General features: G+C 52.4%; 1 protein-coding gene across 1 annotated transcript in view; it reads left to right on the top strand.

Moving 5' to 3' along the window:
- Positions 1 to 22,912, top strand: part of COLGALT2 (collagen beta(1-O)galactosyltransferase 2) — a 362,921-nt gene that overhangs the window by 176,819 nt on the left and 163,190 nt on the right. Inside the window, exon 3 of the mRNA XM_075322014.1 lies at positions 12,921 to 13,038. Coding sequence (XP_075178129.1) covers positions 12,921 to 13,038 — 118 coding nt within the window. The remainder of the gene's footprint in view (positions 1 to 12,920; positions 13,039 to 22,912) is intronic.

Genomic DNA, 22,912 nt, shown 5'->3' with positions numbered 1-22,912 from the left:
GAAACCTGCAGAACTGGAAGGAAACAAAGCAGCTGCTATACCCTTGGCGAACCCCCAGTACTGGTTGCGCCACGCATAAAATTTTTTTTTTTTTTAAAAAACGCATACAATTGAGAAACCAACTGCCAAAAGAACGCCACCCTTGGCCCCAGGATTAGCAAACCAACTATTAATCTAATTCTCCACCAACTGATAGTCAGAATGACAGCACACCTTCCTCTCGGAAAAAACTGCCAACCTCCACAACTCGACCCCTACCACCGATTGGAAGTGCTACCCACGATGCCCAACCCGAAAACAACTGGACCCGCTGCAACCGAGTACCGCAGCCACGTTCCATCAGGTACCACCTTACCCAGCCAGAATCCGCGGCCACTAAATCGCCGTAAGAAAAACAAAAAAACCTCCTACACCATCAGATCATCATTGATCTCCCTCGTGACCCACACAAATGATCCGATGGCTGCACCCTTGGCGCAGCCATCGCCAGCCGTCCAGCAGACACTCGCCCCAGCGGCGTAACTCTGCACCCGTGGTTCGACCGCCCCAGCAAAGACTGCACCGCCTGAAACCACACCGTCTTAGCTGGCCTAACTGCCTCTATCACAGCCCATAGAACCACCCCATTACCCACGAAGCCTACCTCTCTGACCATAACATCAAACTTTATCCCCCACAAACCGTATCACTGGCGTTGGACCCTCAGTCTTCGCCTGCGCCAACCGGCCCAAAAAAAAAAAAAAAAGAGTATCCACCACCATCTGCAATGAAACAATCAACCCAAACGAATCATCAACCCGCCAACCCGATGGAAAGAGAATCAACCTATAATGAATGAGAGGTGTAAGCTTGGACACACCACGCACCAAACACTCCACCGAGGAATAACCGCCTCCAAAGGAACATAAAATGGGACAAAACCCATTAGCCCCCACCGATCAACATAATAATAACTCCCCTCCCCCCCGCAGCACCCGAACTGCTAGCTAGCAGGGTAGACCAGTAACAACCTAATGCCGCCTCCAAAACCGCCTTTGCCATCAATGCTCCACGGCTCACCGCCTTTACCAAATCCCACCCTCTGTCAAACGAGACATAATAAACCGCCGACATTTCTGGAGCCAAGCAGGCATACACCGATGACTCCTCCAGATAAGATACGTTTTGAACTAGCCGAAATATATATACACACACATACATATACATATATATATATATATATATATATATATATATATATATATATATATATATATATATATATATATATATATATATATATATATATATATATATATATATATATATATATATATATATACATACATACATACATACATACATACATACATATATACACACACACATACGGCTCCTTTCCGGCACTGCCCCCCCAACAGAGAAACCCAATCATGACAAGGAGGGCCCCGAATGGCCCACCCATCCTGCCCAAAGCCACTTCCTGACCCCTATTTCCACCGACAACCACCAGGCGTCCCCTAGCCCAGCGCAAACTTCCAATAAGGAGGCGAAGATCCACCAATACAAATAGAAAGACACAGAATTACTATGATCTTTACCACCACCCAACACTTATGCTTAAGACAACCGTCCGCGCCAAATCTGCACCACCCATCATTCTATGCCCCCCAAACAACCCTCATTGTCCGTGTAGCCGGGGTTCCAAGCCCCGAACCGCCAACTGCCCCCCAAAAGGGGCTGACTAGGAGCCGCCATCCACTGCAGCCCTAAGGATGTGCCCGTATGATCCTACCGCACACCTTCCCTTGCTGAAATTACTCGGCGTACTGAAGCCAGACTAAACCGCCATATGACCTAACACGCCACCCCAAATGGATCCATATAACCAAACCATGCCAAACCAATTACCCAATTCCTTCCCCTGATACCCTTGCCAAAAACGCAAATCCCCGCAGCCACGTTGCAAATGTACGAGGGGTGAGCCTCCACCGGCGCTCCCCCCCCCCTCTCTACTTATCCTTCCCGGAATCACTTGGCTTAACCTAATCCAGGTGCCACTGTTCCAGGGGGAGCAGCGAAATTATTTCTACACTTTCCCCCATTCAAATCTTATCCCTCACATCCTCCAGCAGGTGAGCCCCCCCCAACGGGCCTTCGAAGTACCCATACCTCTCACACTTGGCCACTGTCATCCAGACGCACCACCTCACCCCCTCTTCTTTCCTCACCACTCACTCTGTCACAGCCCTTGCCGCCTCTGCCCGAAAATGCTCCCCTGCCGCCTCATGCGCCCTCACTCTGCTTGCCGCACCTGCGCCCACTAACCACCGATCCCGTCCATGCCCCCGGCGGTGCATGCGCACTCTCCACAACCGTATATACCACTGCAGTAAAATACCCCATGCCTGATCAAAACACAAAAACCCACTCGGCGCTGCCGTGTCCGCAGCCGCCCCCCCACCAACTGCGCCCCAACCCTGCCGAATCCACGGCCGTCTCACCCGACCGCGACCCGGCGTATCCTGGAATAAAAGTCACGCCATCCGGACATCTGATTCTTCCGTCGCTGCTTCCTCCTCCTCGCTGGAGCCAACCGCCTCTGGTTCATGTAACGCAGACGCCGCCGAAGCGCTGCCACCACGGCCGTCCTCCTGGTACGCCGCGTGGGCACCATCCTCCGAGCTCCATCTTCTGTCCCGCGGCGACAACCCCGGAAACCGTCCCGTCCCACGGGCTGCCACCGCGGGCCTCATCTTCTGGCCCGACCCCCCCCCCCCCCACCGCTGCCTGCAAGGACGGGGGGGTACCTGTGGCCCGACCCGCTGCCAGCAGACTCCCATCCAGAGCCGCCAGCCTTCTGCCCTCCTGGGCCCAGAAGGCATCCGTCCGCCGGGCCCTCCCCCCCCTGGGGGAGACCGCCGCTGCCGGGAGCTGCACGCCTGCTCTGGGTGACCAGGCAGGGACCGCAGGGCCCCCGCCGTCACCCCCACGTACCGTCGCCTCCCGGGCATCCGTCGCACCAGGCTCGCCTGCGCTGGTGCCGGACCCCCTGCTGGCTGCAGCCCCCCGGCCCCCCCCCCTCCACCCGCGGTGGGGGGGGGGGGATAACGCTGGCCTCCGTCCTCGCCGGGCGCTCTCCTGGCCAGGAGCCGCCGCATCCAGCCCTCCTGGGCCCGTGAAAGCCTCTGTCCGCTGGGCCCTCCCCCTCCTGGGGGAGACCGCCGCGGCCGGGAGCTGCACCCTGATCTGGGTGACCAAGCAGAAACTGCAGGGCCCCTGCTGTCACCCCACTCACCGCCGCCTCCTGGGCGCCCGTCGCACCAGGCCCGCCTGCCCTGGTGCCGGACCCACCACTGGCTGCAGCTCCGCGGCCCCCCCGCCGTCCGCGAGGGGTAAAGCTGGCCTCTGTCACAGCCGGGCGCTCTCCCCGTCCGGGAACCGCCGCATCCAGCAATCCAGGCCGCGGCTCGGACCGGAAGTAGGCCGCAGACTAGCCACGCCCCCTTCCCGGTTGCCGCGACCCGGACGGAGATTCCTCCCGCGGCCGGAGCAGCAGCTAAGTACTGCCCTGCCCCACGTCACTACCGCGGAGGGTCCCCGAAGGGGCTCTCGCATCTCCTCCTCGCTCCCCCCGCACACGGCCAGTACCTGAGAGATGAGGGAGGGGGGGGGGGGACGCCGCCCGCAGCTGACAGGGGAGCGAGGGGAAAGTGCCAACGGGTTAACCCCCAGCAGCCAAGACGTGGGACCGCGCTGCCAGGGGCCCGTGCACTGCCATGATGAATCCGCTGGTCCCGGATAGCAGCCATCCTGTCGCACGTCCGGATCATTCCATATCCGGAAGTCTGGTGATGTGAGGGGCTGGGGAACCTCCATCATGACGTCCTTGTACAGATCTTTGTGTCCTTCTAAATACTCCCACTCCTCCATGGAGAAATAGAAGGTGACGTCCTGACACCTTATAGGAACCTCTCCAGTCAGATCGTTCCATATCCGGAAGTCAAGAGAGAGGGGGGTAAGTCAAGGTCCTTTATTTACACCCCTCAACTGTCCCACCTCTTCCTCCAGGGAACTCCTCCTACCCACCAATCCCTCTATTCTGCCTTATAAACAAACCATTCCTGTTTCCATTAACCCCATCACTCCTTCCCTTCCCTCTAGTCATGTCGCCCCTCCACCCTATGGGTTCCATGGCTTTCTTATACTGGGCACACCTTTGTGGCTCTTCATTCTTTGGAAAAGACGATGGATACGAAGTGTAAAGGCTACTTTTCACGCTGCGATATCGGTCCCGATATCGCTAGCGTGGGTACCCGCCCCCATCTGTTGTGCGACACGGGCAAATCGCTGCCCGTGCCGCACAACATCGCGCAGACCCGTCACACATACTTACCTGCCTGGCGACGTCGCTGTGACCGGCGAACCGCCTCCTTTCTAAGGGGGCGGTCCGTGCGGCGTCACAGCGACGTCACCGAGCGGCCGCCCAATAGAAGCGGAGGGGCGGAGATGAGTGGCCGGAACATCCCGCCCACCTCCTTCCTTTCTCATAGCGGCCGGGAGGCAGGTAAGGAGAGGTTCCTCGTTCCTGCGGCGTCACACATAGCGATGTGTGCTGCCGCAGGAGCGACGAACTACATCGTTACTGCTGCAGTAACGATAATCGAGAATGGACCCCTATGTCACCGATGAGCGATTTTACACGTTTTGCAACGATGCAAAATCGGTCATCGGTGTCACACGCAGCAACATCGCTAATGCGGCCGGATGTGCGTCACAAATTCCGTGACCATAACAACTCCGCATTAGCGATGTTGCAGCGTGTAAAGCCCCCTTTAGACAAACTCTGATACATATAATGCATGTCTTTAATAAATCTCCCCGTATACACTTTCTGCAGCAGATCATTGACACGAAGAAGCTGCTGAAGGCAAATTTGAGCTACTTTTTAATGGCTGTTGGCCTATGTCTAAGGCCCCCTTCACACGTCCGTGAAAAACACGCACGTGTGTTACGGGCCGTTTTTCGGGTCCGTGTCCCGTTTTTGTGTCCGTTTTCATGGTCCGTGTGGCACCTGTGTGAATTGCGTATGCTAGCCGTGTTTGTGTGCAGAACGTCCGTGTGTGCGTGTGGAATTAACGTGTATGTGTACGTGTAATGTCCGTGTGTAATGTCCGTGTGTGTGATGCACAATGTCGTTTATAAATGTCGGCTGACAGCAGACAGAGTTGCGCGATGAGAATGAACTCGGGTGAACTTCACCCGACTTCATCCTCATACCGCGGCTCTGTCTGTGTCGAGTACTGATTAGCGGTCACCTGTGAAGGATTCACCGTTGACCGCTAATCCCCCGATTGACTGAAGTGTCCCCCCCTCTCTCATACTCACCGATCCCCGATCACCGGCGCTGCACGGCATTCACACGGCTGCGGCGGCTTTTACTATTTTGAAAAAGCCGGCCGCTCATTAAACAATCTCGTATTCCCTGCTTTCCCCGCCCACCGGCGCCTATGATTGGTTACAGTGAGACACGCCCCCACGCTGAGTGACAGGTGTCACACTGCACCCAATCACAGCAGCCGGTGGGCGGGTCTATACTGTGCAGTAAAATAAATAAATAAATAATTAAAAAAAACGGCGTGCGGTTCCCCCCAATTTTAATGCCAGCCAGATAAAGCCATACGGCTGAAGGCTGGTATTCTCAGGATGGGGAGCTCCACGTTATGGGGAGCCCCCCACCCTAACAATATCAGTCAGCAGCCGCCCAGAATTGCCGCATACATTATATGCGACAGTTCTGGGGCTGTACCCGGCTCTTCCCGATTTGCCCTGGTGCCGTTGGCAAATCGGGGTAATAAGGAGTTATTGGCAGCCCATAGCTGCCACTAAATCCTAGATTAATCATGTCAGGCGTCTATGAGACACCCTCCATGATTAATCTGTAAGTTACAGTAAAAAAACACACACACCCGAAAAATCCTTTATTTGAAATAAAAAACACACACAAATTCCCTCATTACCAATTTATTAACCCCGACAAACCCTCCATGTCCGGCGTACTCCACAGTCCTCCAGCGTCGCGTCCAGCTCTGCTGCATGGAAGTGACAGGAGCTGCAGAAGACACCGCCGCTCCGGTCACCTCCACGCAGCAAATGAGATGAGTAGCGCGATCAGCTGCTGTCACTGAGGTTACCCTCGGCCACCGCTGGATCCAGCGGTGGCCGCGAGTTACCTGACTGACAGCAGCTGATCGCGCTACTCATCTCATTTGCTGTGTGGAGGTGACCGGAGCGGCGGTGTCTTCTGCAGCTCCTGTCACTTCCATGCAGCAGAGCTGGACGCGACGCTGGAGGACTGTGGATTACGCCGGACATGGAGGGTTTGTCGGGGTTAATAAATTGGTAATGAGGGAATTTGTGTGTGTTTTTTATTTCAAATAAAGGATTTTTTCGGGTGTGTGTGTTTTTTTACTGTAATTTACAGATTAATCATGGAGGGTGTCTCATAGACGCCTGACATGATTAATCTAGGACTTATTGGCAGCTATGGGCTGCCAATAACTCCTTATTACCCCGATTTGCCAATGGCACCAGGGCAAATCGGGAAGAGCCGGGTACAGCCCCAGAACTGTCGCATATAATGTATGCGGCAATTCTGGGCGGCTGCTGACTGATATTGTTAGGGTGGGGGGCTCCCCATAACGTGGAGCTCCCCATCCTGAGAATACCAGCCTTCAGCCGTATGGCTTTATCTGGCTGGCATTAAAATTGGGGGGGACCGCACGCCATTTTTTTTTAATTATTTATTTATTTATTTTACTGCACAGTATAGACACGCCCACCGGCTGCTGTGATTGGGTGCAGTGTGACACCTGTCACTCAGCGTGGGGGCGTGTCTCACTGTAACCAATCATAGGCGCCGGTGGGCGGGGAAAGCAGGGAATACGAGATTGTTTAATGGGCGGCCGGCTTTTTCAAAATAGTAAAAGCCGCCGCAGCAGTGTGAATGCCGTGCAGCGCTGCGCCGAAGATCGGGGAACGGTAAGTATGAGAGAGGGGGGGAAACTGACCGACAGACTGTGAGAGAGGGACAGACAGACAGAGAGACCGACAGAGAGACAGAGAGACTGACCGACGGACTCAGGGAGATTGACCGACATACACAGAAATAGAAAGAATAGCCGACATCACTAGAAATAAAAACACCAAACGGACACGGACTATAGGTATATGCATACGTGTTTACTAACGTGTGTGCACATACCCATAGACTTTCATTGTGTCCACGTGTGCGTGCTCCGTGCAGATAACGGACATGCATCCGTGCCAAACGCAAAGACATACGGATCACGGACACGCACACACGGACATAATGAAATAACGGACGTGTGACCACAATCATAGATTAACATTGGTGCACGTTTGGCCGTGTCTCCGGTATATACGGAAACGGACCAAACACGCACGTGTATCACGGACGTGTGAAGGGGGCCTAAGGCTAAGTTCACATTTCCGTTGTTTTGTATCAGTCACATGCGTCGCTTGACGCATGTCACTGATGCGTTGTACAACGGGTGACAACGGATGACAAAGAAAAGAATTTCATTGTCGAACTCCGTTGTGTGCGGGAGGGGGCGGAGCCGAGTGGAGGGCCGGAGCCAGGCGCTGAGGATGTCAGTGGCATTGCTGCGGTCTGCATGGCTGGGGACAGGTGAGAGTGTGAGTGTTGTGAGTGAGTGAGTGTGTGTGTGAGTGTGTGTGTGTGTGAGTGAGTGTACACATGCGGAGTGCGGGAGGGGGCAGAGCCGAGCGGGGGGCGGAGCCAGGCGCTGAGGATGTCAGTGGCAGTGCTGCGGTCTGCATGGCTGGGGACAGGTGAGAGTGTGAATGAGTGTTGTGAGTGAGTGAGTGTGTGTGTGAGTGTATGTGTGTCAGTGAGTGTACACATGCGGAGTGCGGGAGGGGGCGGAGCTGAGCGGGGGGCGGAGCCAAGCGCTGAGGATGTCAGTGGCAGTGCTGTGGTTTGCATGGCTGGGGACAGGTGAGTGTGTGAGTGAGTGTTGTGAGTGTGTGTGTACATGTGCGGAGTGCGGGAGGGGACGGGGCTGAGCGGGGAAGTGTCGGCCTCCCTGCACACGTAACCAGACTAAATATCGGGTAAAGCAAAGCACCCGATGTTTACCTTGGTTACCCAATATTTACCTTGGTTACGGGCGTACACTGCTTAGCGCTGGCTCCTTGCACCGTAACCAGGGTAAATATCGGGTAACCAAGCAAAGCTGGTGACGTGTGCAGGGAGCTAGAGAGCATGCGCAGCGAAATCCGACGGATTGCACTGCTCAAAAAAACATTGGATGCTGCGTTCCTCCCGCCCAGCGGTCAGTCGTTCCACGACTGATCAGTCGGGCGGAGGGTGCAACGCAACATCATCAGTCACAATCCGCTGCTCATACAAGTCTATGGGAACAACGGAATCCGCTAAACGGATTCCGTTGTTTGCCAGAGCAGCGGATTGTGACTGATACAATTTAACGGAAGTGTGAACCTAGCCTAAATTGGGAAAGTGAATAAGCGACTGCCATAAAAAACAGATTAGGCACATCAAAATCCATACTTGACTTGACCTTTTTATTTCCTGACATCTCTAGTCAGGGGCCTTTGAAGAAATACTCCACATACAAAACTTCAGGGTTCCTTCTTTCTTCCTTCCTTGGTATTAATGACCCTGGAAAGCAAAAGTCTTGGGATTGTTCACATTATCCATAGAAATGAGATGACATCAAGGTCAGGTTCCATTATGCACCATTTAGCAGCCACCAGGCTTAAAGGGAACCAATCACCAGGATTATATGTACAGTTAGGTCCAGAAATATTTGGACAGTGACACAATTTTCGCGAGTTGGGCTCTGCATGCCACCACATTGGATTTGAAATGAAACCTCTACAACAGAATTCAAGTGCAGATTGTAACGTTTAATTTGAAGGCTTGAACAAAAATATCTGATAGAAATTGTAGGAGTTGTACACATTTCTTTACAAACACTCCCCATTTTAGGAGGTCAAAAGTAATTGGACAAATAAACCAAACCCAAACAAAATATTTTTATTTTCAATATTTTGTTGCGAATCCTTTGGAGGCAATCACTGCCTTAAGTCTGGAACCCATGGACATCACCAAACACTGGGTTTCCTTCTTCTTAATGCTTTGCCAGGCCTTTACAGCCGCAGCCTTCAGGTCTTGCTTGTTTGTGGGTCTTTCTGTGTTAAGTCTGGATTTGAGCAAGTGAAATGCATGCTCAATTGGGTTAAGATCTGGTGATTGACTTGGCCATTGCAGAATGTTTCACTTTTTTGCACTCATGAACTCCTGGGTAGCTTTGGCTGTATGCTTGGGGTCATTGTCCATCTGTACTATGAAGCGCCGTCTGATCAACTTTGCGGCATTTGGCTGAATCTGGGCTGAAAGTATATCCCGGTACACTTCAGAATTCATCCGGCTACTCTTGTCTGCTGTTATGTCATCAATAAACACAAGTGACCCAGTGCCATTGAAAGCCATGCATGCCCATGCCATCACGTTGCCTCCACCATGTTTTACAGAGGATGTGGTGTGCCTTGGATCATGTGCCGTTCCCTTTCTTCTCCAAACTTTTTTCTTCCCATCATTCTGGTACAGGTTGATCTTTGTCTCATCTGTCCATAGAATACTTTTCCAGAACTGAGCTGGCTTCATGAGGTGTTTTTCAGCAAATTTAACTCTGGCCTGTCTATTTTTGGAATTGATGAATGGTTTGCATCTAGATGTGAACCCTTTGTATGTACTTTCATGGAGTCTTCTCTTTACTGTTCACTTAGAGACAGATACACCTACTTCACTGAGAGTGTTCTAGACTTCAGTTGATGTTGTGAACGGGTTCTTCTTCACCAAAGAAAGTATGCGGCGATCATCCACCACTGTTGTCATCCGTGGACGCCCAGGCCTTATTGAGTTCCCAAGCTCACCAGTCAATTCCTTTTTTCTCAGAATGTACCCGACTGTTGATTTTGCTACTCCAAGCATGTCTGCTATCTCTCTGATGGATTTTTTCTTTTTTTTCAGCCTCAGGATGTTCTGCTTCACCTCAATTGAGAGTTCCTTAGACCGCATGTTGTCTGGTCACAGCAACAGCTTCCAAATGCAAAACCACACACCTGTAATCAACCCCAGACCTTTTAACTAGTTCATTGATTACAGGTTAACGAGGGAGACGCTTTCAGAGTTAATTGCAGCCCTTAGAGTCCCTTGTCCAATTACTTTTGGTCCCTTGAAAAAGAGGAGGCTATGCATTACAGAGCTATGATTCCTAAACCCTTTCTCCGATTTGGATGTGAAAACTCTCATATTGCAGCTGGGAGTGTGCACTTTTAGCCCATATTATATATATAATTGTATTTCTGAACATGTTTTTGTAAACAGCTAAAATAACAAAACTTGTGTCACTGTCCAAATATTTCTGGACCTAACTGTATATAACCTAAAGCCAGTGCTATACTGGCACCATCAGGCTGATTCTCTACATACCTGTAGTAGTTAGCTCAGATGTTTAGGTTTTGAAATCCAAGAAAGTAAAGTTTATAAAATTAGCTGCTGGTTGAGTGACATATCATACTAATCCCCTCCATCTGTTAGAATTAGCATTAGTATTATACAAATGATTCACTTTGTCTGTTGCAGGACCTGTGTGAGGTCATATGTAGCGCCCATGAGACCATCAGGGTGCTACAAGGTTCTGCATCCCCACAAGGATGCAGGGCCGACCCCCTTAGGTACCCAGAACCCCAGTGCCGGTACCACCAAAAACCCAGGTAATCCCAGTTTTCCCCAACAATCCCCCATACAGTGGTACTTAGCTAGGGTGGGACCATGGATGGCTGACTAGAGGTGGAGCCATTCCAGTCCACTAGTTGACCAGGTGGGAGGGGCAGACTGTGGAGAGTAGTCAGTTGAGTAGTAACTGTAGAGGAGTGAAGGTGAAAGTGAAGTGACACCCTGACTCGGGTTGACGGTGACCTGGTACCCAGGAGAGGTGGTTGCCGGTGGAGTACTCGAGTATGGAGTTGTGCCGAGCCTGCTCACTTTTCAGTAGTATTAACCTAACACCATGCACTTACAGGCAATTACATGATAATTACAGCAGAATTTGCAGCTAAACCACATGTCTGTGCTTTTGCTATGGTCATAAATTAAAAACTTGCCTCCATGTGTGTAAAATTGTTACCCTGAATTATCGGGGCCGTACGGTATCCAGGATAGGTCATCCTTTGCCAACATGCCCATTACCATGATTGATAGCTCCAGTCTGGTGACGTCAGCACAGGTGTTTTTGATATCCAGCACAAACACTTGCAGGGTTCGGGCTCAGAACGCCTCCATCATACAGAGTAAAGACACCTCAGCTAACTGCGCATGATGTGTGCCTGTCTACGCTTGATATCAAAGACACATGCACCAACGTCACAAGACTGGAGAGGTCATACTACCCCGACGACTCAAGGCCACGGTTTTGCAGACATGGAGGCAAGTTTTTTATTCTTAACTATAACAAAACCTTAAATTTATAGTTTAGCTGCAAAAGCCATTGTAATTATCATGCAGTTGCCTGTAGTTGAGGTTAGATTAATCGGCTATTTTCTGATGTCAGGTTCCCTTAAAGCCAGAATATAACATTATCTGAACACATCTTAGAATTTTGTATATAAATTTAAGTCATACTCCCCTTGCTCATCTCCCAGTACAGACTATAAAGCTTTTCTGCCCATCATTGGTGTCTACACTGATCCCATCAAGTACAGTGTAACCTCTTGACTATTGCAGCTACTTGCAGGCCAGGAGTACAGGGTTAATACGCCTTTTAGCCATGTGAAGGTGCATGATCAGCTGTGGGGAACTTCAGGGATAGGCACTAGAGATAAGGGGACCCGTGGAAGTTTGGTTCGGCAGGTGCAGCCAGACTTTTGAAAAAGTTTGGCTTGGGATTCGGACTTGACCTGAACCCCAATGGAAATTACTAATTGGGCAGTTCTAGTCTCCACTCACATGCAGTCAGCCATAAACCGAACACTTCCGCGGACGGGTTTTGGTTTTTTTTCCATGTTTTTGGGGTGTATACTACATCCGATTATGCTGGTGTTAGCCCTAGTGCAGGCCATTGAAACACTGCAAGCGGCTCACACTGGGCTGAGTACCGAGCGTACCCGAGCACAGCGATGCTCGTGCAAGTGTTGATCAAACGTAAAGCACCCGTGAACTCTGATTTTTTTTGTTGAGTCTGTATTCGGTATGAACACCGAATCTCGGGTTCGCTCCTCTCTAATAGGCAGGTAACCAAAATGAATGTGGAACCTATACTATGGGCAGTAAGGGGAATGTTCTTTTTTTTCAGTTTCTAATAAAATAAGTTGTAGAGAAGAGAGGACCCATGGAAGTTTGGTTGGTGCATAAAGTTTGGTTTGGGACCTGCACTTGACCTGAACCTCAATTGAAGTCACTAATTGGGCAGTTTGGGTCTCCACCCACATGCAGTCATAAGCAGAACTCTTCTGGGTGCGAGTGAGCAGGGTGTTCCATTTTTTTTTTGTTTGGTGCACACTACATCCGATCCATTGAGAGCTGTTCAAACACTGCAAGCAGCTCACACTGGGCTGAGCATTGAGCGTACCTGAGCACAGCGATGCTCATGCTTGTAGTTTGCATATATAAAGCTCCCGAACTCTGAATCCAAACTTTATATTTTATGTAACGTCTGTGTTCACTACGCAGACTGGACCTTGGGTTCACTCATCTCTAGTAAGCAAGTTTTTTCTTAACAAGATAATTGCTTTATCCAATCCAAGTAAAGGAAAGTTATGGAACAGTTGAAAAATGAATATCTGATTTTATAGGTCGTCTTTTTTTTTTTTAGATCTTACACTGATGAATTTGGCCCTAAACATTGGCCGGCATCCAGATTTGCCCATGTGATGAAACTTCGTCAGGCAGCACTGCGTACTGCAAAGGAAAAGTGGTCTGATTTTATCTTTGTAAGTAAAATAGGAATCTTTTATCTTCATAAGTAAAGTATACTGTTCAATGGAGCAAAGGAAAACATGTTTCATTAGACTTAAAGAGAATCTACCATCAGAAAATAACCTTTTGTTTACATCAGGTGTTTGTATTACATGTAGAGGTGGATGAGTACTAAAATATTCAGTTAGATAAATAATAAAACAAAGGTGTGTGGTCCTCCCCAATTTTGATCGCCAGCCAAGATAAAGACGACAGCTGGGGGGCTGGTGTTCTCAGGTTGGGGAGACCCATGGTTATTGGGCCCTTCACAGCCTAAAAATAGAAGCCCGTGGCCACCTCGGAATTTTTTCATCCTCTAGATGCAACAATTCCGGCGCTTTACCCTGCTCATCCCAATTACCCTGGAACTGTTGTAATCTGGGTAATATAAGGGCTTAATGACAGCTGATTTGTCAAAAAATAACAGCTGTCATAAGCCAGAGGTTAGTAATGGGGAGGAGTCTGTGAGTCAAAAGAAATAAACACAAACACACAAAAAGCCTTTATTTTAAATAAAAAAACACTCTCTTTCACCAATTTATTAACCCTCAAAATACTCTGTAGGTCTGACGCAATCCACACAAGGTCCCATGACGATGCTGGTTCTGCTGCATCATGAAGTAGCAGTGTGTAGTCACATTAAAAAACGTGACCACTCACTGCGGCCTTCAGGGACACACTGACTGTGCCACAGTAGTGAGCACTGACATCACTAAATTCACCTGACGTCACAGGTATTGGTTCCCATGGTATCCCTGCTGTGATTGCAGGTGAACTGACCTGAGATGAACTCAGGTGAAGTCATTGAACTCAATGCCGGGTTACTGGATTAAGCAATTGGTGCACATTAAGTATTTGGTTGTAGTCATTTCTTCACCAAAAATGAATTTCCATTTATGCAGTTTGGGTGCGTTTTTCTGCCAGGATATACAGATTTGGTGCAGACGTCCAGCAGCATGTTCCACTTTCACTGAGTGCAGCAGCTTCAACTTTCACTGAGGACAGCGGACAGCCCCGAGTATGAACTCCGGTGGCCTGACTGCTGGATTGCCGAACTGCTGTGATGCCGTATCTTGCAATCCAATTCTGTTTTTTTGTTTTGTGCAGGTATCAGTGTGCCGCCCCTGCAGTAGATCGAACTGCTCGGATCCGGTGGTGGTGATTGCTCGTGGCTCTAGGGTCTCCGGACCCGGGGGCTAGGGGCCACACTCAAATGGAAAAGGGAGTATTTACAGGGGATTTGGTATAGTTCGTGACGACACCCGTGGTGTACGGTAATTGGGAGTACCGCCGATGCCGTTGGGAGTACCCGGGGAAATGGAGTGGGGCAGCAAGATGACATTACCCTCCACGGGTAGGGGTAGGCCCCGGGAGTCTGGATGGATGATGCGGGGATACAGTGCAGGGGCCAGTCGGGTACTCACTCAGCAATGAAGCAGACACTGACAACAGGGTAAACCAAGTCTCTGACTGTCGTTGCCTCTCGAGGGGAGCTTGTCCGGGTCCCGTCCCCTGCAGCACTGCCTGGGGGTCCGTAACCTGCCTCCTGGCACAAAAGTTTTGATTGTCCGTTGTGGCCCAGTAACTTGGAGCTTTCCGGGCCCCGCTCCCCACTATGGCTAAGTGAAGGCGCCTGCTCTCAGGAGCTCATGCTTGGGATTTCAGTGGGCTGCTTGCTAGGAAAGCCCTATCCCCCTCGTTGCGCTAGTGCCCCTGATCTCTGAGCTGGTGGGAACAGTCCATAAAGGCCCTGTCCTCCGCAGGTTAATTGCCGGGTCTCCTGAAGCTTCTTCCCGACCTAGGGTCCGTGTACCCCGATGTGCCTTCGGGCCCGGACCGGTGATAGGACCAGGCTGCTGACTGTCCTCCTTGATGGGTTCCAGTCACCTAGCCTCAATCCCCTGCGACCGGGGGTCTGACTCCTCTAGGACTACCGTCTGCGACCTAGTTTACTTCTCCCCTGGGAGCTACAACTCCCAGCTTCCTGAGAGCTCCTCACAGCTCGAGGGTTCCTACTCGACTCCCTTGACACTTCCCACCCCCTGCCTGACCTCTAGGTGGGCGGCCTTATTCATGCTTAAGCAGCCCACTGGTGTGCCTGACAGGTGTGGTGCAAGGTGTATTGTCACGCTCCCCGGGTCCCCTACGCTGCTCCCCGGCTCACCTGTCACGCTCCCCGGCTCCCCTGCCTCGCTCCCCGGTTCTTCAGTCCGGTCTCCACCGCTCCCCACTCTCCAGCATCCATTGCCGGCGCTTCCCAGGCGTCCTGGTCCCCGCTCCCGGCGCCCGTCGGCGTCTCAGCCCCAGCCCGGCTCTGCTGCTTCCTCCTCTCAGCTTCCTGCTCTGGCTTCTGGCACCCGGGCCGCGCGCATGCGTATTAGGGCGCGCGCGCGGTCATTGACCCTTTCTTAAAGGGCCAGCGTCCATTGACAGGAAATGAAGCACACAGGTTCAGGGTATAAAGGGGTTTAATGTCCAAGTGGGCGGGGCCTGATCTTCGTGTTTCCCAAGCTAGGAGTCAGGTCTCCTTGTGTCTCTCTGCCATACTTACGTACCTCTCTTCTAGAGCCGATCCTGCCTCGCCATCCGGTCCTGCCGCATCCCGCACCCCGAACGCTGCTTATCTGCCATCCTGACAGTCCGTACCATCTCGGATCCCTGTGGTGACCCGTCATCTCGCTCCAACGGTTCCGGACTCCGCCTGACATCATCTCGGCTTCCGAACCTGAGCTCCGTCACCCGGACTACCATCAGTGACTCCGTGGTCCCAGGGACTTCTCCATTATACTCTTGTGCACGGACTGCCCTGCTACCTGTAGTGCTCCAGCTACCGGACCCCTTACCATCATCAAGGAGTTCGGTCCAGTGGATCCACCTCCTGGGTCTGCCCGTCCACCTGGCCCTAACAGTAAGATCAGGCCATGGATCCCGCTGAAGCACTAGCGGCCTTGCAGGAGGAACTCCAACGCCAGCGTGAAACCCAGACCCGCATGCTGAACTTCATGACTTCGGTGGACGCCCGCCTGAACACGCTACAAGCGTCAATTACATCTTCAGCGTCTCGGGCTTCCACTAGCCAATCCACGGCTCCAGCCCCCGTGGCAGCCTCTTCGGATGCTTCCAGACTTCGTTTGGCCTCACCACCCCGGTACGCCGGAGATCCCAAGACCTGCAGGGGTTTCATAAACCAATGCTCCCTCCATTTCACGCAGCTGCCGCATTTGTTTGCCTCCGACCAAGCCAAGGTCGCCTTCATCATGTCCCATCTAGAGGGTGAGGCACTGGCGTGGATGAACCCCTTGTGGGAGAAGGAGGATCCTGTGACCACGAACATCCAGGAGTTCCTGCAGGCATTCCGTGGCACCTTTGACGAGCCCGGACGCGCCCCCGCGTCTGCTTCATCTCTTCTCCGGTTACGTCAGGGGACTCTGACGGTGGGTCAATACGCAATCCGTTTTCGCACCTTGGCTTCGGAACTCGGCTGGAACAACGAGGCCCTAACCGCCGCCTTCTGGGAAGGACTCTCGGGTCGAATTAAAGATGAGCTGGCTGGTCGTGACGTACCGTCCACCCTGGATGCCCTGATTACCCTAGCGACTCGAGTGGACATTCGCTTTCAGGAGCGATCCAAAGAGGTGTCCCGTGAGAGACGTCCGGTACGGCATTCCTCTCCTCCGCAGAAGCCCGCCGTACTACAGTCAACGGCATCTGGTGTCTCCGTCCACGAGCCCATGCAGATCGACCGTGTGCGGCAGTCTGAACAACGTCGAGCAGAGCGGCTCGCCAAGGGCCTCTGCTTCTACTGCGGAGAGGGCATGCACCTGCTACGCTCCTGTCCAGAGAGGCCGGGAAACTCCAAAGCCTAGGGTTGGTAGGAGAGGCCACCCTAGGTGCTGGGACTCTCTCAGACCCGGTTACGTGGACTGTGCAAGTGACAACGGGAGAGACGCGGTTCACGGCTGAGGCGTACCTCGATTCTGGGGCAGCAGGCAATTTCATCCAGCAGGCCACGGTGGACAAGTACCAGGTGCCTGTTACTCCACTTGACAAACCCCTCATGATTGCCTCTGTGGATGGGAGACCCCTCTCTGACACCATCTCCTGGATCACCAGGCCGGTCGAACTGCGTATCGGTGCCCTGCACACCGAGAACATCGCTCTCTACGTCCTCCCACACATGTCCCATCAAATCCTGCTGGGACTTCCCTGGTTACGGACACACGAGCCATCAGTCAGCTGGGGCACTGGTGAAATCACCCGATGGGGCTCTTCGTGCCATGAGAACTGTCTGAAGGCCATACAACCCATCCGACGACCTCCGGTTCCAGAGAACCTACCGGGACTGCCCTCGGCCTATTGGTCCTTCGCGGACGTCTTTGATAAAAAGGAATCTGAGGTACTTCCGCCACATCGTCCGTACGATTGTGCCATCGACCTGCTCCCAGGAACAACACCACCTCGAGGACGAATATATCCATTGTCTCCAGCCGAAACAAGGGCCATGTCTACTTACATCACAGAGAGCCTGGCAAGGGGATTCATTCGGAGATCCTCCTCTCCTGCTGGAGCAGGCTTCTTCTTCGTGAAGAAGAAAGAAGGCGACTTACGCCCATGTATAGACTACCGGGGATTGAACCAAATCACCGTGAAAAACAAGTACCCTCTGCCGCTCATCCCCGAATTGTTTGACCGGCTTAGAGGAGCTCGTGTGTTCACCAAATTGGACCTTCGGGGTGCCTACAACCTGGTCCGCATCCGCTCTGGGGACGAATGGAAGACCGCGTTCAATACTCGCGATGGGCACTATGAATACTGCGTAATGCCCTTCGGTCTGTGTAACGCACCAGCAGTCTTTCAAGAATTGGTGAACGACGTTTTCCGGGACCTTCTTTACGTCTGTGTGGTGGTGTATCTGGATGATATCCTTGTCTTCTCTCCGGATCTCCAGACCCACAGAGAGAACGTGCAGCTGGTTCTACAAAGACTGAGAGAGAATCGTCTGTACGCCAAGTACGAGAAGTGTGTCTTTGAGCAGTCTTCTCTCCCCTTCCTGGGTTACATCATCTCCGATACCGGACTGCAGATGGATCCAAAGAAGGTCTCCTCCATTCTCAACTGGCCTCCTCCTTCTGGACTGAAGGCAATCCAACGCTTTCTGGGATTCGCCAACTACTACCGCCAGTTCATCCCTCACTTCTCTGCTCTGACCGCTCCTCTCTCCGCCTTGACCAAGAAGGAGGCTAATCCAAAGGACTGGTCACCTGCGGCCGACGCCGCGTTTGGCTCGCTGAAGCGGGCATTTGCCTCCTCTCCTGTGCTCCACCGTCCGGAGTTAAACCGCCAGTTCACCTTGGAGGTGGATGCCTCCTCCTCGGGAGCCGGAGCAGTGCTCATGCAGAAGTCCTCCTCCGGGAAGATGGTGACTTGCGGTTTCTTCTCCAAGAGCTTCTCAGCGCCTGAACGCAACTACACCATCGGTGACCGAGAGCTATTGGCAGTAAAACTGGCTCTGGAGGAATGGCGCTACCTTCTGGAAGGAGCAGTGTACCCCGTAATCATTTACACGGACCACAAGAACCTGGAATACCTGCGGTCCGCTCAGCGACTGAACCCACGGCAAGCCAGGTGGTCCTTGTTCTTTGCCAGGTTCGATTTCCAGCTCCATTTCCGACCCGCGGACAAGAATGTACGCGCTGATGCCTTGTCCAGGTCTTTCATGCCCATGGAGCAGGAGGAGGAGACATCCCAACCCATCATTTGTCCTAGTAAAATCATTCCGGTGGCCCCTGTCACCCTGGCCCAGATACCGCCCGGGAAGACCTATGTCTCTGAGACTGATAGGCAAAAAGTGTTACACTGGGGCCATGCCTCGAAAACAGCCGGTCATGCTGGTCAAAAGAGAACATGGAGTGCGATTGTACGTCATTACTGGTGGCCATCCCTTCGCACGGACGTCGCTGCTTTTGTCTCTGCCTGCTCCTCTTGTGCCAGGAACAAGACGCCCAAACACCTGCCATATGGCCGTCTTCTGCCTCTGCCTATACCCTCAGTTCCGTGGCAACACATTGCAATGGACTTTATTACGGACTTGCCATTGTCCTCCGGATACACCGTCATATGGGTTGTGGTGGACCGGTTCTCTAAAATGGCTCATTTCGTCCCTATGGCTGGACTGCCCTCTGCTCAGGAACTCGCGGACGCCTATATACATCACATCTTCCGCTTGCATGGCTTTCCATCACACATCGTGTCCGACCGAGGAACTCAGTTCACCTCCCGCTTCTGGAGGGCTCTCTGCAAACATCTGGGAGTGACTCTGGACTTTTCTTCTGCCTACCATCCTCAGTCTAATGGCCAAGTGGAAAGGGTCAATCAAATCTTGACCTCCTTCTTAAGACACTACGTCAACGCCAATCACGACGACTGGTCCACGCTTCTTCCTTGGGCTGAGTTCTCCCATAACCACCACGTCAGTGAGTCCTCCTCCAGCTCTCCCTTTCATGTCGTTTACGGACTTCAGCCCTCCGTCCCATTGCCTGTATCTCCTTCTTCGGATGTCCCTGCTGCTGATGCTGTAGCCCGTGACTTTGCAACCATTTGGGACTCTGTCAAGGCGTCCCTTGGGCGTGCTTCCCTGCGGATGAAGAGACATGCAGACAAGAGACGTCTGGACCCTCCGTGTTTCTCTCCTGGAGATCTAGTCTGGCTTGCTTCCAAGTACGTCCGATTGAAGATACCATCCTACAAGCTGGGTCCTCGCTACATCGGGCCGTTTAAAGTCCTCAGCAAGATCAATGAGGTCTCCTACAAGCTCCAGCTCCCGGCCACGATGAGGATACCCAACTCCTTCCACGTCTCCCTGCTCAAGCCGGTTGTCCTTGGTCCCTTCTCCGCTGCTGCCAGTTCGGCTCCTCCTCCTATTGCCGATGACGACATCTATGCGGTAAGGGATATCGTGGCCATGAAGACCGTACGGGGTCGACAGTTCTTCCTGGTGGACTGGGCAGGGTATGGTCCTGAGGATAGGTCCTGGGAGCCCCGGGAGAATGTGGGTACTCCGCTGATCCGTGCCTTCCTGTCCCGGTTGCGGGGAGGGGGGCGTGGGGGGGGTGTACTGTCACGCTCCCCGGGTCCCCTACGCTGCTCCCCGGCTCACCTGTCATGCTCCCCGGCTCCCCTGCCTCGCTCCCCGGTTCTTCAGTCCGGTCTCCACCGCTCCCCGCTCTCCAGCATCCATTGCTGGCGCTTCCCAGGCGTCCTGGTCCCCGCTCCCGGCGCCCGTCGGCGTCTCAGCCCCAGCCCGGCTCTGCTGCTTCCTCCTCTCAGCTTCCTGCTCTGGCTTCTGGCACCCGGGCCGCGCGCATGCGCATTAGGGCGCGCGCGCGGTCATTGACCCTTTCTTAAAGGGCCAGCGTCCATTGACAGAAAATGAAGCACACAGGTTCAGGGTATAAAGGGGTTTAATGTCCAAGTGGGCGGGGCCTGATCTTCGTGTTTCCCAAGCTAGGAGTCAGGTCTCCTTGTGTCTCTCTGCCATACTTACGTACCTCTCTTCTAGAGCCGATCCTGCCTCGCCATCCGGTCCTGCCGCATCCCGCACCCCGAACGCTGCTTATCTGCCATCCTGACAGTCCGTACCATCTCGGATCCCTGTGGTGACCCGTCATCTCGCTCCAACGGTTCCGGACTCCGCCTGACATCATCTCGGCTTCCGAACCTGAGCTCCGTCACCCGGACTACCATCAGTGACTCCGTGGTCCCAGGGACTTCTCCATTATACTCTTGTGCACGGACTGCCCTGCTACCTGTAGTGCTCCAGCTACCGGACCCCTTACCATCATCAAGGAGTTCGGTCCAGTGGATCCACCTCCTGGGTCTGCCCGTCCACCTGGCCCTAACATGTATCTAGGATTTGTGAATGCTGGTGGAGGATTTACTGCAGGAAAGAGACCCAGAACCATGGGGGGTTGAAAACTGCACGGGGAGGGCAGTTTGTGCAGTACCGTGTGACGACCTGAATAGTCCTGGTTACATCAGCACCAAACTACACAATAACAATCTTCTCTGATTATTGCATATTTTCTGCATTTTTAATGCCTTTTCTGATTTATTTGCTGTGTTTTTTTTTATAGTGCAGAAAAACTTTGATTATGCACTTTTTTACATGCATTTTCTTAAGCTCCACATAGAATCCTTTAGAGAAAAAAAAAGAAACATAACTGCCGAGTTCAGCGGTGTCTTTTCATGGAATTGTGGCGCCCCTGACCTGGTCAGGCACCACTGAGTACTGCACCCATGCTGGGTCAGTACAAAACAGGTAATCCCAGAGGCTGACTAGGGTGTGGACACACAGACACCAGTAACCAGGAACACACACACAGCTAGAGGAGACCCCTGAGCAGACTCAGGGAGGGGGCGTGGCCCTCGCCTCCCAGCTAGTGGTAGGTGGTGTCAGTGGGAACAAGGGAGTTGTGCAGAGGCAGCCGAAGGAGTAGGAACTGGAGGAGTCGCGTCTGGAGGGCAGAGCAGTGGAGCAGGGCCCTTCCAGACACTGCACCATTCGTGGCTGCTGGCGGGGGAGAAGAGCTATTGTTTAGTGCTGCCTGAAATCCACCTGACGCAGAGGTGGCTGAGTAAGGGGACTGTCAGTAGACCCAGCCCGCACGGGGTACAGGTCCCCAGAGCAGGGGCCCATTCAGTTGGCCTGCCCAACCTGCCGGTGAGGGCACTTTATGCGCCTCACCAACCTACACCGAGTCCGCAGCTACAGCAGTAACGAGGGGCCTATAAGTGACAGAAGGCAAGCAGCCAGAATTACTTGGTCCACGCTGCCCGCAAACGGGCCAGAAAGGGGAGAACGGCGTATGCAACTTCCCTGGTTGATCCCAGCAAGACTTCAAGTCGGGGGTCAACTCAAAACAAGAAGGGTCACCTCAAAACAACAAGGGCTAGGAAGGCGAGTCAGCAGTCACCCCTATATCAGCCGAAGGGATATCTGGTTCCACCTGGTCCACCATAGCATCGCCCGGGTTAACTCACCCCTGCCACCTGAAAGTGAGTAAAAACCCTGAAAGACCAATGTCTGTTTGTGTGTGAGTTCTTCTGCGACCTGTGGTACTGCTCACTTACACCGGGCCCTGGGGCCAGCCTCACTCTCGGGAGGCCACAACAACTAACTGCAACTAACATCAGCCCCAGGTGTCCCCTAAACTGCAGTGGCGGTCACCCCCCTGACCGCAAATACCAAGAGTGGCGTCACAAATCCCTCATTAAAGTTAACCTACCTGTGACCAGAAGATTTCCAAACCTGTGGAGACCCTGCGACGACCTGCACCTGAAGGTAATGCGGGGCTCCACAGAATCACATCCACTTTGCTTGGACAGTTAAATGCAGCAGAATTTCTGTGCAAAAAAAGCAGCAGAAAAATAAAAAAAATGTATGCAACATGTGAACACGGTGTAATTGTCCAAGCAAAATGGATGTGATTTTATGAAATCTCTACTCACTGTGCATCTAAAGACGCTACTGAACTGCTTTAGTTGGGTTTTTCTATAAGCGTCTATGTGGAGCGTAAAAAAAATGCAATAAAAAAAAATGCAGTTGCAGTTTTAGGGTGGAAACACATCTATGCGAGTAAAATCGGTCCGACTGGGCTGAAAAAAACTCGGCTGATTTTAGTTCACGTTAGGTGCGAGTGCAACGCAAGTGCGATGCTTTTTCTGAATAAATTAATGATTTTACTAGCGTGTGTAATGCGTGTGTAATGCGTATTTTTTACTATGTCATCTGCCATTCAGCACTGCTACATGGCCGCTGACAGCAGACACAGACAGCCATGTAGCAGAGCT

This window comes from Anomaloglossus baeobatrachus, chromosome 8 (genome assembly GCF_048569485.1).
Source record: "Anomaloglossus baeobatrachus isolate aAnoBae1 chromosome 8, aAnoBae1.hap1, whole genome shotgun sequence".
Lineage (NCBI taxonomy): Eukaryota > Metazoa > Chordata > Amphibia > Anura > Aromobatidae > Anomaloglossus > Anomaloglossus baeobatrachus.
This window is presented reverse-complemented; position numbering and strand designations above follow the sequence as displayed.